The sequence below is a fragment of the Ranitomeya imitator genome, chromosome 5, assembly GCF_032444005.1.
Source record: "Ranitomeya imitator isolate aRanImi1 chromosome 5, aRanImi1.pri, whole genome shotgun sequence".
NCBI lineage: Eukaryota > Metazoa > Chordata > Amphibia > Anura > Dendrobatidae > Ranitomeya > Ranitomeya imitator.
In genome coordinates, this window is record NC_091286.1 from 292542768 (window position 1) to 292557938 (window position 15171).

A 15171-nucleotide genomic window follows, 5' to 3' on the forward strand; every position below is an offset into this window, starting at 1 on the left:
GCTGGACACACAGTGGGGCAGAATGCTGGACACAGTGGGGCAGAATGCTGGACACACAGTGGGGCAGAATGCTGGACACACAGTGGGGCAGAATGCTGGACACACAGTGGGGCAGAATGCTGGACACACAGTGGGGCAGAATGCTGGACACACAGTGGGGCAGAATGCTGGACACACAGTGGGGCAGAATGCTGGACACACAGTGGGGCAGAATGCTGGACACACAGTGGGGCAGAATGCTGGACACACAGTGGGGCAGAATGCTGGACACAGTGAGGCAGAATGCTGGACACACAGTGGGGCAGAATGCTGGACACAGTGGGGCAGAATGCTGGACACAGTGGGGCAGAATGCTGGACACAGTGGGGCAGAATGCTGGACACAGTGGGGCAGAATGCTGGACACAGTGGGGCAGAAATGCTGGACACAGTGACAGGGGCAGAATGCTGGACACAGTGACAGGTGCAGAATGCTGGACACAGGGGCAGACTGTGAGACCCAGGGGCAGAATGCGAGACACGGGGCAGAATGGAGATACGGGGCATGATTGGAGACACGGGGCAGGATGAAAGACATGGGGGCATGACTGGAGACAGATGGGGCAGGATTGGAGACAGATGGGGCAGAATGGAGACACAGGGGGCATGATTGGAGACAAGTGTCAGGATTGCAGACATGGGGGCATGGTTGGAGACATAGGGGGCAGAATGGAGACATGGGGCATGATTGGAGACACTGGGGGCAGAATTGGAGACAGATCGTGCAGGATCATGGGGCAGGATGGATATGATGGAGACAGATGGGGCAGGATGGGGCGATCATATGGGGCAGGATAAGGAGATCATATGGGGCAGAATGGATACTCATGAGGGCAGGATGGGAGAATATCTGGCTGACGCCAGGAATGAGACACACGGGGCCAGGCTGGGTGATATTATTAATACCATAGGGGCTAATTTAGGGATATTATTACTGCAGTGATGTATTCATTTTATTTTTTGAGTATACTGTTTTAAATGGGGGGCGGTCCTGTTACTGTATAGAGTGATACTATGTCGCATTCTTCATGTGGTGTAATGTAGAAGTTGTGAAAAATTAAGTAATGTGTTCTGCAAGCGGAGCTCGAGATAACTGTATTATTTCCTGCAGAGAGAAGTCCTGGCTGGATGAAATGATGGCGGTCTGTGCTGGATGAAAGATGAAGGACTTCACCTAGAGACGTCACTGGTGAGTCAGTGTGTTACCTATACACTGACATTATACACTGTATACAGAGCTCCTGTGTATAATTTCACTAGTGATCACTATATTATCTGTACACAGACACTGCATACTAATTACAGATCTCCTGTGTATAATGGCACTTATGGTGATAGTATGGTGCTTTTTTAAAAATTACTGATCAGAATTGTAGTATTCAGTCACTATGTGGTGGTAATATGTGGTCTGGACATGGTGTTGTGGTATTTGTTCCTTGTATGTGATATTATTCGATCACTGTGGTGGTAATATGTGGTCTGGTCATGGTGTTGTGGTATTTGTTCCTTGTATGTGATATTATTCGGTCACTGTGGTGGTAATATGTCATCTGGTCATGGTGTTGTGGTATTTGTTCCTTCTATGTGATATTATTGGGCATTTTAAAAATTGAAAAATAAATAAAAATATACCTAAATTGTATTGCATATTTTAACAAATATTTAATAGGTTACAGCAGAGTAGGACCCGGCCAAAAGTGTCTACCGTGTTATGGTGGCGGCTTAAAAAATCTTTTGGCCAAAACAAAAGCTGCCTGCTATATGTGTGATCTGGTGATGGGAACTGTTAATGTGTGATTGGTGAGAAGTGGAGTTTTTCCAAGAGAGAGCGGTGGGACTGTGGACAGTTCGAGGGGTGGAGCCTGGAGGCGGGGCTGGGGTGGAGCCTGGGCGGAGTCTCAAGGGGGCCCCGAAAATTTTGCCAGTATGGGGCCCCGAAATTTCTAGTGGCAGCCCTGGTGCCCACACTGCTAAATACTGCGTGGGCAGTGTTATATACTGCGTGGCTGCTATATACTACCTGGCCAGTGTTAGATACTATGTGGGCTGTGTTCTATACTGCGTGGGCTCTGCTATATATTACGTGGCCAGTGTTATATACTGCGTGGGCTGCGTTATATACTACATGGCTGCTATATACGACGTGGGCAGTGTGATATACTACGTAGCTGTGTTCTATACTGCATGCTATATACTACGTGGTCACTGTTAGATACTATGTGGGCTGTGCTATATATTACATGGGCTGTGTTATATATTATGTGGCCAGTGTTACATACTACGTGGGCTGTGTTATATACTGCGTGGCTGCTATATACTGCGTTGCTGCTATATACTGCGTGGCTACTATATACTACGTGGGCTGTGATATTTACTGAATGGCCTATATTAACGCATCGGGTATTCTACAATATGTATGTATGTATATAGCAGCCACATGGTATATACCACAGGCCACGTAGTACTCCTATATACTACGTGGCCTGTGCTATATACTATGTGGCTGCTATATACATACATACATATTCTAGAATACCCGATGCGTTAGAATCGGGCCACCATCTTGTCTACTATAATCAGGCATGGCGAGTCAACTTTTTCCACTGACCTGATATACACCTGCACTTCCCTTTTTTCTGACTGTCGCTATTTAGTACTGTCCTCAAATGGTATGAAAGATGATAAACCATCACTTATCACTAGGGCAATATAGGGCAGTAGGGTCAGTCATCGTTGAGCGGGGGTGTCATTCTCGTATTGGATGTATATAGGGTGCCAACCTCCGTAGGCAGGCAGGTGATTAGGTAAGGGTATATCCATAGGGTTAACGTAGTGTGCACTTTTTAGTGTGGGTTTTTGTTCATGCTGTTTGTCCCTTTTAAAAGTAAACAATTAAAAGGTATATTTTATATTGCTAAACCATTTGCGTTCCTTTATGTTAGCCTTACACTGAAGAACCCTTTCACAAATAGATTTGTTTGATTCTTTCAAAACAGCAGAGCTGCAGCAAATGTGTTTGTAATGAGACAAAGTTCAGTTCTATTGTTCTGTCAGTGACATGTCTCACACTGGTAATGCCTCTTTTAATTTAAAATAAGCTCTGGAGGCAGATTCTCATGCACATTATTGTTCGGCCCATAGATCTTATCAGCTCATTACATATAAGAAAAACGTGGATTTCTTTGGAATAAGACACCGAAACGCAGATATCAAGATATTCAGTTTTCTATGATCTACGTGCCCATATAGACGGCTTAGCAGTGTTGATTTTACTGACAGATTCACTTTAACAAACCTCTATAATGTCCATATATCAAGATCATTAACATATTGATAACGGCTGTAAGGCAGCCTCTTCAAGGTTGTGCATTATGATTTAGAGAGACTAGTACTGACTTTTTTTTAAGAGAGTCTATCATTTCTAAACCTTAAATTGTGCTATTTGGACATTCATATAGGGGACTTGGCCTCTAACAAAATCATACTGACCAAAAAGAGAGGAGATGAGAGTGCACGCACATGGACATGTGGGCATGGCTGTCTCTGTGCCCTCTCATCGGCTTCTCCTGTCAGCATTGCCCACCCACTGCTTTGTGATCCCGGGTGACCCTATACACAGGAGAAGGGGATGAGAACTTTGTACTTCCACACACTGACACCGTGTTTCCTCACAGCTCCAGGAGTGTCAGTGCTTGCAGGGCTGGGGACTTCGATCAGACAGTGGTCACCTCTCAGCTATGACAAGGGTGCATTGATGCCCCTTCATTCACATATGTAATCAAATTGTTTTTAAATACACCAAATTAGTCAAATTTACAATACTGATATGATATTAAAGGGGTCAGGTCCCCTGATTGTGTACATAGTTCAATTTCTGCTTTTGGGGGATGACAGATTCCTTTTAATTGCAGTTATGTCCTCCTAATAAAATCTCTACAGCAGTCATTTGCCTTTCATCACATGACTGTAAAAAGATGATTATGACTATTCACCACAAAACACTGAGGTCCCGAAACAAACATTTTTAACATCATATTTGAGTTCATGAATTATTTTGTGGGAAGAAATACAGCGATGACTGCTTCACAAAACCCACAAACAATGCAGCTACATAAATTGAATCTGTCACCAGGTTTTTGCTGTCCCATCTGACAGCAGCACAATGTAGGGACAAATACCCTTATTTCAGCAATGAATCACTTACTGAGCTGCTTGCTGTCTTTTTGACAAAATCCCTGTTTTATCTGCTGCAGGTCTAGCAGCTCTCTGAATGCTGAGCTCTGTATAACCCCACCCACATTACTGATTGGCAGCTTTCTTTATACACTGTGCAAAAGCAGAAAGCTGCCTATCCGTGCTGAGGGTGGGGTTATACAGAGCTCATGAGTATGGAGGACAACCTGAAACCAGGTTTATTAGTATTCTAGTGATAATCTCCTGCTGATAAAACAGTGATTGTATCAAAACAACAGCAGGCAGCCCAGATAACATCAGGTATCTTGTCTCCACATTATGCTGCACTCAGATAAACCTGACAACAAATTTTCTATAACTTTGATTCCACGTCATCTACTTGATATTCAAATAGTAAAACAATCTATACATGTTAAAGGCAAATTCAAATATTGTTCCCACCTTTTCTGGTAGCATCTGAAACATAGAAAGTACTTCAGATGAGTAAGGGATATACCACAAATTAACAAAAATGCGTCCATCATCTGACAGTAAGGTATGTGGGCGCTCCTGAAATATTCTGTAGATAAGAAGAGGCAAAAGTTATTTTCAAATACTGTTATTCAGACACTGCAAAATAATATATTATATAGGTGATGCACCTTAAAGACATGCACTTAATGAGCGGGTGCTGTTTATATAATATATAATGTTGTTGTGATGGAGGGCATTGCAGGTCTAATGGCATGCAGATATATGGAACGCAGTCAGAAGAATGGATGTAATAATAAGCATTGGTATGACAATGCCGTGTAATCTGGTGACGAGAACAACTCTAATTACAGCATAATAAGGGAGATGCTAATAAAGACGGGCAATAAAATCTTACATGGTGAAGGCCTCTACAAACCTGGGATCTGCCTGCGGCGCCTCTTTAGTGATAGTTTTCCTCCCTTGAGGTCGCCCTATGGTGAAATAGGTTTTACAAATAAGTGGAAACTCTTCAAGCAGTAGTTTCAAGCTGTTGCAGTAAGCGATGATTTGTCCACGAAGCGAATAGGTGGAAATCCTTCTGGTCAATCTAAACAATAGGGAGCACACACCCTCCTGATTAGTTCATTGTGATAAACATACAAGGCTAAAGATTCCACATGATCTAATATTAATGTGATATTTGTAGTGCATTTGACAGGCAGAATTGGACGCATAACCATTTCCAGAAGTACTGTATCCAGTGTTGGTATTGATTTAAAAGGAATCTGTCGCACAATACGACTGATCAAACCAAGCACAGGTGCTCCGAGCAGCCTTGGAGTGGCTAAGCAACTTCTATTCATATTTCCACCTATTTGTTTTACCTTTACCTCTGCTCTCCACAGTATCTTTTAAAGCCGGAGGTGGAAAGTGCTCTGCCACACTAATAGTGCACCAAGCATCTGTGCTTTGTTTGAACAGTCATCTTGTGCTGTTACATCTTTCAGAAATGTACTAATATTATATCATTTTTTTGCATCAAAGTAATAAAACTTTGAATGCAAAAAACAAAAATACTAAAAGATATAATACAGGAGGTATTAAAGGAGCACTATGATTGCAAGTGAGGAAGAGGAGAGGTTTTTGCGAAATCAATTAATAATCCCGTGTGTATAGAAATGAAAAAAAATAAAACCTCTGCCAAAGTTAGACTAAGCTTACACTATAGTGACCCCACATACAGGCAAGACCAGAAAACAATATGTGTAATATAAAGATAAAGTGACAGTTCCATAGCGCATAGATGCATGCTCAGATAGCAAAAATATCAATACGCAGCACGTCGAGATCACTCACTTCTGACAATAATCTGTTACAAGCTCTCGTTTCACTTTTTCCACTTCTTCCTGCAAAACAAAAGCTCATTTTACATTGTATGTTGTGGTGTTTGCACAGTGTAAACTCTCTGTATAGGAAATACGTTATGTTAATACACATAAGCACTGAGCAGTCACCACCTACAATCTCCCAGTAAGCTCTTCACATTCTGGGTCACTGATCTCCAGTGATCTAAAGCTGGCAAAAGTCTAGGAACTCCTTGGTGACTGCTAACACATAGTTTAAAAATGGACTGTGCTGAGAAAATTGATTTCCTGACTATGATCTAAGAAAATATCTAGCGAGTACATTACTACTTTTAGGCTATGTGCACACGTTGCAGATTTGCCTGCGGATTTTTCTGCACTAATTCTGCAGCCCTTGGCAGAAAACGCAGATGCGGTTTTGATGCGGTTTTTTGATGCGGTTTTGTATGTGTTTTTGAAAGCTAAATAAAGATGTATTATTGAACAAAAAAAAGATTTGCGATGTCATGTCTTGTCCAACCTCCTCTTCTACATATGTCCAACACACACTCCATTGCACACATAGACAGACAGATAGACAGATAGATAGATAGACAGACAGACAGATAGATGGAATGAGATAGATAGATGTAGATAGATATATGGATAGTTAGGCTACTTTCACACATCAGGTTTTTGCCGTCAGGCATAATCTGGCGAGTTTTAAAAAAACTGATCCCTTTTTTTTCGCCAGATCCGTTTTTTCTCATAGAGTTGTATTAGCGCCGGATAGCGCCTGATGGCCTCACGTTTCATCCATTTTTTGCCGGATCCGTCAGAACAGCTGTTTCCAGCTATAGATTGATATAGCCATAGTTATATCTATAGATATATCTATACATATATCCATAGTTATCCATGTATAGATATATAGATTTATCTATGGATATATGTATAGATATATCCATAGATATATAATAGCGAGGCCTATGCTTCTTACTGAACGCTTAACTAAAAAAAAAACGGGAAAAAATGGTGTGGGCTCCCGCGCAATTTTCTGCGCCATAGGGGGACAGCCGACAGCCGGGGGCCAATATTTGTAGCCTGGGAAGGGGGTAATACCCATGGCTACAAATGGCTTGGTTGTTTATTATTTTAATATTTTTTACAGGTGACACTGGCTTCGGGGATCAAAGTGACAAGTGATGGTGAGTGTGTACTCTATGTTGTATGTACTGTATGTCTATATGTTGTATGTATGTTGTATGTAATATGTTGTATGTAGTATGTATGTAGTATGTTGTATGTATGTAGTATGTTGTATGTATGTAGTATGTTGTATGTAATACGTTACATGTATGTAGTATGTTGCATGCATGTAATATGTTGCATGTATGTAGTATGTTGCATGCTGTATATATGTAGTATGTTGCATGTATGTAGTATATTGCATGTTGTATGTATGTTGCATGATGTATGTAGTATGCTGCATGTATGTTGTATGTATGTAGTATGTGTTATGTAATATGTTGCATGTATGTAGTATGTTGCATGTTGTATGTTTGTAATATGTTGCATTTATGAAGTATGTTGTATGTAGTATGCATGTTGCATGTATGTAGTATGTTGCATGTATGTTGGATGTATGTAGTATGTTGCATGTATGTAGTATGTTGCATGCTGTACATATGTAGTATGTTGCATGTATGTAGTATATTGCATGTTGTATGTATGTTGCATGATGTATGTAGTATGTTGCATGTATGTTGTATGTTGTATGTATGTAGTATGTTGTATGAAATATGTTGCATGTATGTAGTATGTTGCATGTTGTATGTATGTAATATGTTGCATTTATGTAGTATGTTGTATGTATGTTGCATGTATATTGTATGTTGTATGTTGCATGTATGTAGTATGTTGCATGTATGTAGTATGTTGCATGTATGTAGTATGTTGCATGTTGTATGTATGTTGCATGTATGGAGTATGTTGCATGTATGTTGCATGTATGTTGCATGTATGTATTATGCTGCATGTTGTATGTATATTGTATGTATGTAGTATGCATGTAGTATGCATGTTGTATGGAATATGTTGTATGTATGTTGTATGCTTGTGTTTTTTATACATTCAACACATTAGCCGGATGATGGGGCTACTACTTTCCCATCATTGGCTAATGTGTCAATCACTGTCACTGTAGCAGGCATAGCCCGATGGGACTTGTAGTCCCATTGGACGATGCCTGCACACACACACGCACACACACACACCCGGACAGCCCGCAGACCACCCGGACAGCCCACAGACCTGGCACAAAGAGCCCGCAGACCACCTGGACAGCTCGCAGACCACCCAGACAGCCCGCAGACCACCCGGACAGCCCGCAGACCCGGCACGGAGAGACAACAGACCCCCAGACAGCCAGCAGACCACCCGGACAGCCCGCAGACCCGGCACGGAGAACTCGCAGAACCCCGGACAGCCCGCAGACCCAGCACAGAGAGCTCACAGTCACCGTCCACACTCCGCCCACACTCTTCCCCCCTCCCAAACTGCAATGTTTCCTCCTCAGCTAAACCGCAGATCTTTTTTACATCTGCGGTTTTGCTGCGGATGTGCCCGACTCAATGCAAGTCAATGGGTGCAGAAACGCTGCAGTTCCGCACAAAGAATTGACATGCTGCAGAAAAAACAACGCTGCGTTTCCGTGTTTTTTTCCGCATAAATGCAGTAATGCAGATTATAGTAGCATCAAATGGACTGTAGTAATATTGTTTGTTTTATGGCCATTTGAGAGTAAATGTCTCACGCACATGGACTCTAATAACACAGATGTGCTGTATAAATAGTACATATGGTATTATGTTATAGTATATTAGAAGTGCCAACCTTTTTCTAAAAAACCCTATTTTCATCTTACATTTCTATGGTCAGGTTCTGGTATGCATACCACATTTCCAAGTTTATCAAGTTTTGATAGACCATTTCTATTAAAGGGCATGTTTAAATAGGAAAATTACATATTATTTAAATCTTATTTTTATTTGTTATCCACACTATTAACATTAATACAGTGAACATTACAGCATTACAAAAGGTTTCCGGTTTCTGTTTTCTCATTTGTCAACTTTGCTGTATAGATACAGACAAAAGGTGCAGAGTCATCTCATGATTACATGGTTAAGAGAATGACAGTTCTGTTTCATTGCCAGAGGCAGCAATAAGTCAGGATAGTAACATTACATACTATGTGTAAACACGTCATGTCACTTCATGATCTTTGATGAAGGGGGCTGTGCTACACTCAATTGACTCCTATTCAATGCAACTGCCATTGAGCCCACAGCTTGCTGTACTGTCTACACAGAAAATACAGTAAGGCTATGTGCACACGAAGCGGATTTAGTGCGGATCCGCAGCGGATTTTTCCGCGCAGAAACGTTGCAGATCTGCACTGTGATTTAGAAGTACAATGTAAATCAATGGGAAAAAAAAGCTGTGCAGATGGTGCGGAAAAATCTGCGCGGAAACGCTACATATTTAAAAGAAGTGCATGTCACTTCTTTTGTGCGGATCTGCAGCGTTTCTGCACTCTTCATTATAGAAATCCGCAGTGGTAAAAACCGCATAAAAAGCGCACAAAATCCACATAAAATCCGCAGCAAATCTGCACCTGCCAGGAGATGCGGATTTTGTGCAGAAAATTGTGCACTCCATTCCGCAACGTGTGCACATAGCCTAAGAAATAATGACTCCCCAATATGGCCACCCTCCAAAATGTTCTTAAAAAATATATTGAAACATAAAGAAATATTATAAATGACAAGTTTATACTCTTGCTAGCACTTACAGGATTTCTCAGAGCCGTCCCCATAGCTTGTTTTTTTAGAAGAAATGCATTCAACATGGTATCACGAGGACCCACTTTTTCTAACTGAATTGACACAAATGCTTCTGGAAGTCTGAAAAAGAAAATATTGTTATCTCTATTCCCCTAAATAAGTGATATAACACATGGGATGATATCATCGCTCTACAGAAATACGTGATTTTACATACTGTAGTAAAATTGAGTGGAAATATTTGCAGAACAGAATAGTAAAAAGGTACATAATCACTGATCAAAGCAATATAAACCTCGTATTTGAAACTTAAAGAGGTAGAGCAACATACACATACACGATTAGGCCGGAGTCACACTCAGCGTAGGGAAATACGGTCCGTATTTTACAGGCGTAATACGCAGAAATGATCCTAAAACAGTGATCCGTATGTCATCCGTAGGCAGGGTGTGGCAGCGTATTTTACGCATGTTTACCACCGTATGTAATCCGTATGCTATTCATAATGCGTTTTTTTACGCAAACTCAAAAATTGGACGTTTTTGTGGCCTGAAAATAATTTAAATCATCAGCCTATTCCTATTTAAGGCCTCAACAACAGGTGAAACCCTCCCATCTGGCCATTTTTATGCTGTGCTTGGGTAGGTGTGGTGTTACTTGTGCAACACGTCTGACCTGCAATTCACACCAACTCAGCGGGTGTTATTTAATTGGGTCTTGTCACGCCTCTTTGGCCAGCCATACCCCGTGATAGTTGATCCGCGAAGGAGGAGAAGAAGAATGTGGGTGCATCCACTTTTGCAGCAACGCTCCACTAAAGGGCATTTTCACAGGCTATATTCAGTTCTGCAGACACATTTTGATATCTTGTTGGAGACAGTACGTCCAGGAATCACGTATCAGGATACCAGGATGCGAAAAAGCATATCCGCAGAGGAGCATCTTCTCCTTACCTTACGGTATGTATTCACCATCCTCACATACTGTATGTTGATGATGTTTTGTTTTTTTAATTTTAAAAACCTAGCATATTATTTTAATTAGACTACTAAAAGTTTTATCATTCCTATACAAATATGTAGTAAATGTTAAATGTTGTTATCCATTGTAAAATTAGGAAGGTACACTGTTCTCCTGGCTTTTTTTTCCCCTTATATTACTTTGGTTTACTATGGTTTTGTCTAAGCATTGTAACGTATATATATATATTTTTTTTTGATTTTGTGCTTTCAGATTCCTGTCAACTGGCTTATCTTATGCAGGATTACATCTTGAATTTCTCATAGGGCGGTCAACAATTTCAGGCATTGTACGTAACACATGTGTTCAAGTCTGGGACAAACTGTATGAACTTGTGATGCCGGAGCCCAAAATGGAGGATTGGCTCAAAATACCCGGTGGTTTTTCACACTATTGTCAATTTTCGCACTGTATTGGAGCCCTGGATGGGAAACATGCGTAAGCCACCGAACTCGGGCTCCCAATTCTATAATTATAAGCAGTTTTTCTCTGTAGTTCTGTTAGCTGTAGTTGACAGTAACTACAGGTTTATAATTGTAGATATTGGGGCCTATGGGCGAACAGGAGACTCTAGAGTCTTCAATGCGCCCATTATGGGTCGGCGGCTGCGTGAAAACCTGTTGGACCTCCCACCACCACGAGAACTCCCAGGCTCCAATGCTGAACCAGTGCCATATGTACTTGTGGCAGATGAGGCCTTCCAATTGACCAGGCATGTCATGAGGCCTTATCCTCGTCGCAACCTGGAGCACCAGCGGCGTGTATTTAATGTCAGACTTTCACGGGCACGGCGACTGGTGGAGTGCGCCTTTGGCATTATGGCATCAAAATGGCATGTTCTCCCGTCTGCCATTCAGCTGAGGCAAATTATTTTGTTTCAACTCATGGAGCTTGTTCTGTCCAGCCATATAATAGCTGTCTAGAAAGTCTAGTCATTTTTTTATGTCTCCGTTATTACAGACATTGTGTTTTTTGTGTGCATTAATCCTTCATATATATTTCACATTGTAAGGTAACAGCACCACCTGCTATCCGTTTAATGCATAGATTCTAGTTTTAATTTGCAATGTCTTGTGGGAAGTTCCTAGGGCATTGTGGGATTGTTTCTGTTGCTAAAGGTACCGTCACACTGAACGATATCGCTAGCGATCCGTGACGTTGCAACGTCCTGGCTAGCGATATTGTTCAGTTTGACACACAGCAGCGATCAGAATCCTGCTGTGATGTCGTTTGTCGCTGCAGAAAGTCCAGCACTTTATTTCGTCGCTGGACTAACTGCTGACATCGCTGAATCGGTGTGTGTGACGCCGATTCAGCGATGTCTTCACTGGTAACCAGGGTAAACATCGGGTTACTAAGCGCAGGGCCGCGCTTAGTAACCCGATGTTTACCCTAGTTACCAGCGTAAAAGTAAAAAAAAAAACACTTCATACTTACCTTCCGCTGTCTGTCCCTCGGCGCTCTGCTTCTCTGCCCTGTGTAAGCCCAGCGGCCGGAAAGCAGAGCGGTGTTTTTTTTTTTACTTTTACGCTGGTAACCAGGGTAAACATCGGGTTACTAAGCGCGGCCCTGCACTTAGTAACCCGATGATTACCCTGGTTACCGGCATCGTTGGTCGCTGGAGAGCTGTCTGTGTGACAGCTCTCCAGCGACCAAACAGCGATGCTGCAGCGATCCGGATCGTTGTCGGTATCGCTGCAGCGTCGCTCAGTGTGACGGTACCTTTAGCATAGTTGGTAAGCACTATCTATGTGTTATAATCTTGTGTTTATCAATACGTTTGTTGTACAGTCATGGACAAAAATTTTGAGAATGAGACAAATATTAATTTTTCCAAAGTCTACTGCTTCATTTTTTCTGATGGCAATTTGCATATACTCCTGAATGTCAGAGTGATCAGCTTAACAGCAATTACTGTACTTGCAAAGTCAATATTTGCCCAGAAAATGAACTTTAACCCCCAAAACACATTTCAACATCATTGCAGTCCTGCCTTAAAAGGAGCAACTAACATCGTTTTAGTGATTGATCCATTAACACAGGTGTGGGTGTTGATGAGGACAGGGCTGGCGATCAATCAGTCATGATTAAGTAAGAATGACATCACTGGACACTTTAAAAGGAGGCTGGTGCTTGGTATCATTGTTTCTCTTCAGTTAACCATGGTTATCTCTAAAGAAACACGTGCAGCCATCATTGCACTGCACAAAAATGGCCTAACAGGGAAGAGTATCGCAGCTACAAAGAATGCACCTCAGTCAACAATCTATCGCATCATCAAGAACTTCAAGGAGAGAGCTTCCATTGTTGTCAAAAAGGCTCCAGGGCGCCCAAGAAAGACCAGCAAGCGCCAGGACCGTATCTTAAAACTGTTTCAGCTGCGGGATCGGACTACCAGCAGTGCCGAGCTTGCTCAGGAATGGCAGCAGGCTGGTGTGAGTGCTTCTGCACGCACTGTGAGGCGGAGACTCTTTGAGCAAGGCCTGGTTTCAAGGAGGGCAGCAAAGAAGCCACTTCTCTCCAGAAAAAACATCAGGGACCGACTGATATTCTGCAAAAGGTACAGGGAGTGGACTGCTGAGGACTGGGGCAAAGTCATTTTCTCTGATGAATCCCCTTTTCGATTGTTTAGGACATCTGGAAAACAGCTTATTCGGAGAAGAAGAGGTGAGCGATACCACCAGTCTTGTCTCATGCCAACTGTAAAGCATCCTGAAACCATTCATGTGTGGGGTTGCTTCTCAGCCAAGGGAATCGGCTCACTCACAGTCTTGCCTAAAAACACAGCCATGAATAAAGAATGGTACCAGAATGTCCTCCAAGAGCAACTTCTCCCAACCATCCAAGAGCAGTTTGGCGCCCAACAATGCCTTTTCCAGCATGATGGAGCACCTTGCCATAAAGCAAAGGTGATAACTAAATGGCTCATGGAACAAAACATAGAGATTTCAGGTCCATGGTCTGGAAACTCCCCAGATCTTAATCCCATTGAGAACTTGTGGTCAATCATCAAGAGACGGGTGGACAAACAAAAACCAACAAATTCTGGCAAAATGCAAGCATTGATTATGCAAGAATGGACTGCTATCAGTCAGGATTTGGTCCAGAAGTTGATTGAGAGCATGCCAGGGAGAATTGCAGAGGTCTTGAAGAAGAAGGGTCAACACTGCAAATATTGACTTGCTGCATTAACTCATTCTAACTGTCAATATAACCTATTGGTACTCATAATATGATTGCAATTATATTTCTGTATGTGATATAAACATCAGACAAACACTAATAAAAACCAGAGGGCAGCAGATCATGTGAAAATATAATTTTGGTGTCATTCTCAAAACTTTTGGCCATGACTGTACTAAGTAGGTAATCATCAGTTTATACATTATCTCATGTTACCTGTGCATTGTAGACTATTTGTGTTTCATTCTCTGTGCAGTTATATGTTCTGAAATGCTCCTGTTATTGCATACTATAGTTTCACCCTTTCCTGTCACATCTGCAATCAATAAAAGAAGGTTAAAATTTTACAGCCTCTTTTCTTCAAGAAGACAGGGGGTTTAGCTACATATCTCACCCTGCTATCGTGTATGAGGACAGTATAGAGCTACTCCCTGGCAAGATAATGCTGTTTTTATGTTGTAATGTGTTCATATATATCTATATATGTTTTGCAAAGTTAAAAACGTAAGAAAAAACATTACTTAACTATGTGTGTTTCTTTGACTAATGTACCATCTGTTCAACAACCGAGTAATTGAGTATGATGTTGGAATGATTGGTCAAACTATAAATGATTTTGGACTCTACTTTTTATTTGTTGCCCAAGCCACTTTTTGTGTTTAACACCATATTATTATCATATGGTTTTTTTTCCGTAATAAAAAAATATATATATAACCAAGTGCTATCACAGCAGTGTGAAAATTAAAATTGTAAGAAAATAAAATGTAAAAAAGTAACAAAATTTAAACAAAAAAGCATTACAGATTTCTGTAAGTTGGTGGAGGAGATGGTGGATGCTCAGGGTCCTGGTCAGGTGGCCTTTGTTGGGCCAATTGTACATCATTCTGTGTGTTGGATGTTTGACCATGCTCAAAATGATGCCCTTGATCATATTGTGCTGTTGGGTATTGGCTCGAATAATAAGTGTTTTGAGTATGGCCCTCATGAGGTGGAAAAAAAGGCTCATAACCCCACCCAATATGGCCATGTCGTCCAAAACCAGGTTGGGACCAGATTCCAGCACTGGGTCTGGACAAGTGGCCATATTGT

The 15171-nt window shown here is 41.6% G+C and overlaps 1 protein-coding gene across 1 annotated transcript in view; it reads right to left on the reverse strand.

Annotated features, from left to right (window-relative positions):
* LOC138637737 (uncharacterized) overlaps positions 1-15171 on the reverse strand; it is a 383106-nt gene that overhangs the window by 170689 nt on the left and 197246 nt on the right. The window contains exons 29-32 of the mRNA XM_069726649.1: positions 9885-9996; positions 6042-6091; positions 5122-5292; positions 4674-4791 (exon numbers count right to left, since the gene is read on the reverse strand). Coding sequence (XP_069582750.1) covers positions 4674-4791; positions 5122-5292; positions 6042-6091; positions 9885-9996 — 451 coding nt within the window. The remainder of the gene's footprint in view (positions 1-4673; positions 4792-5121; positions 5293-6041; positions 6092-9884; positions 9997-15171) is intronic.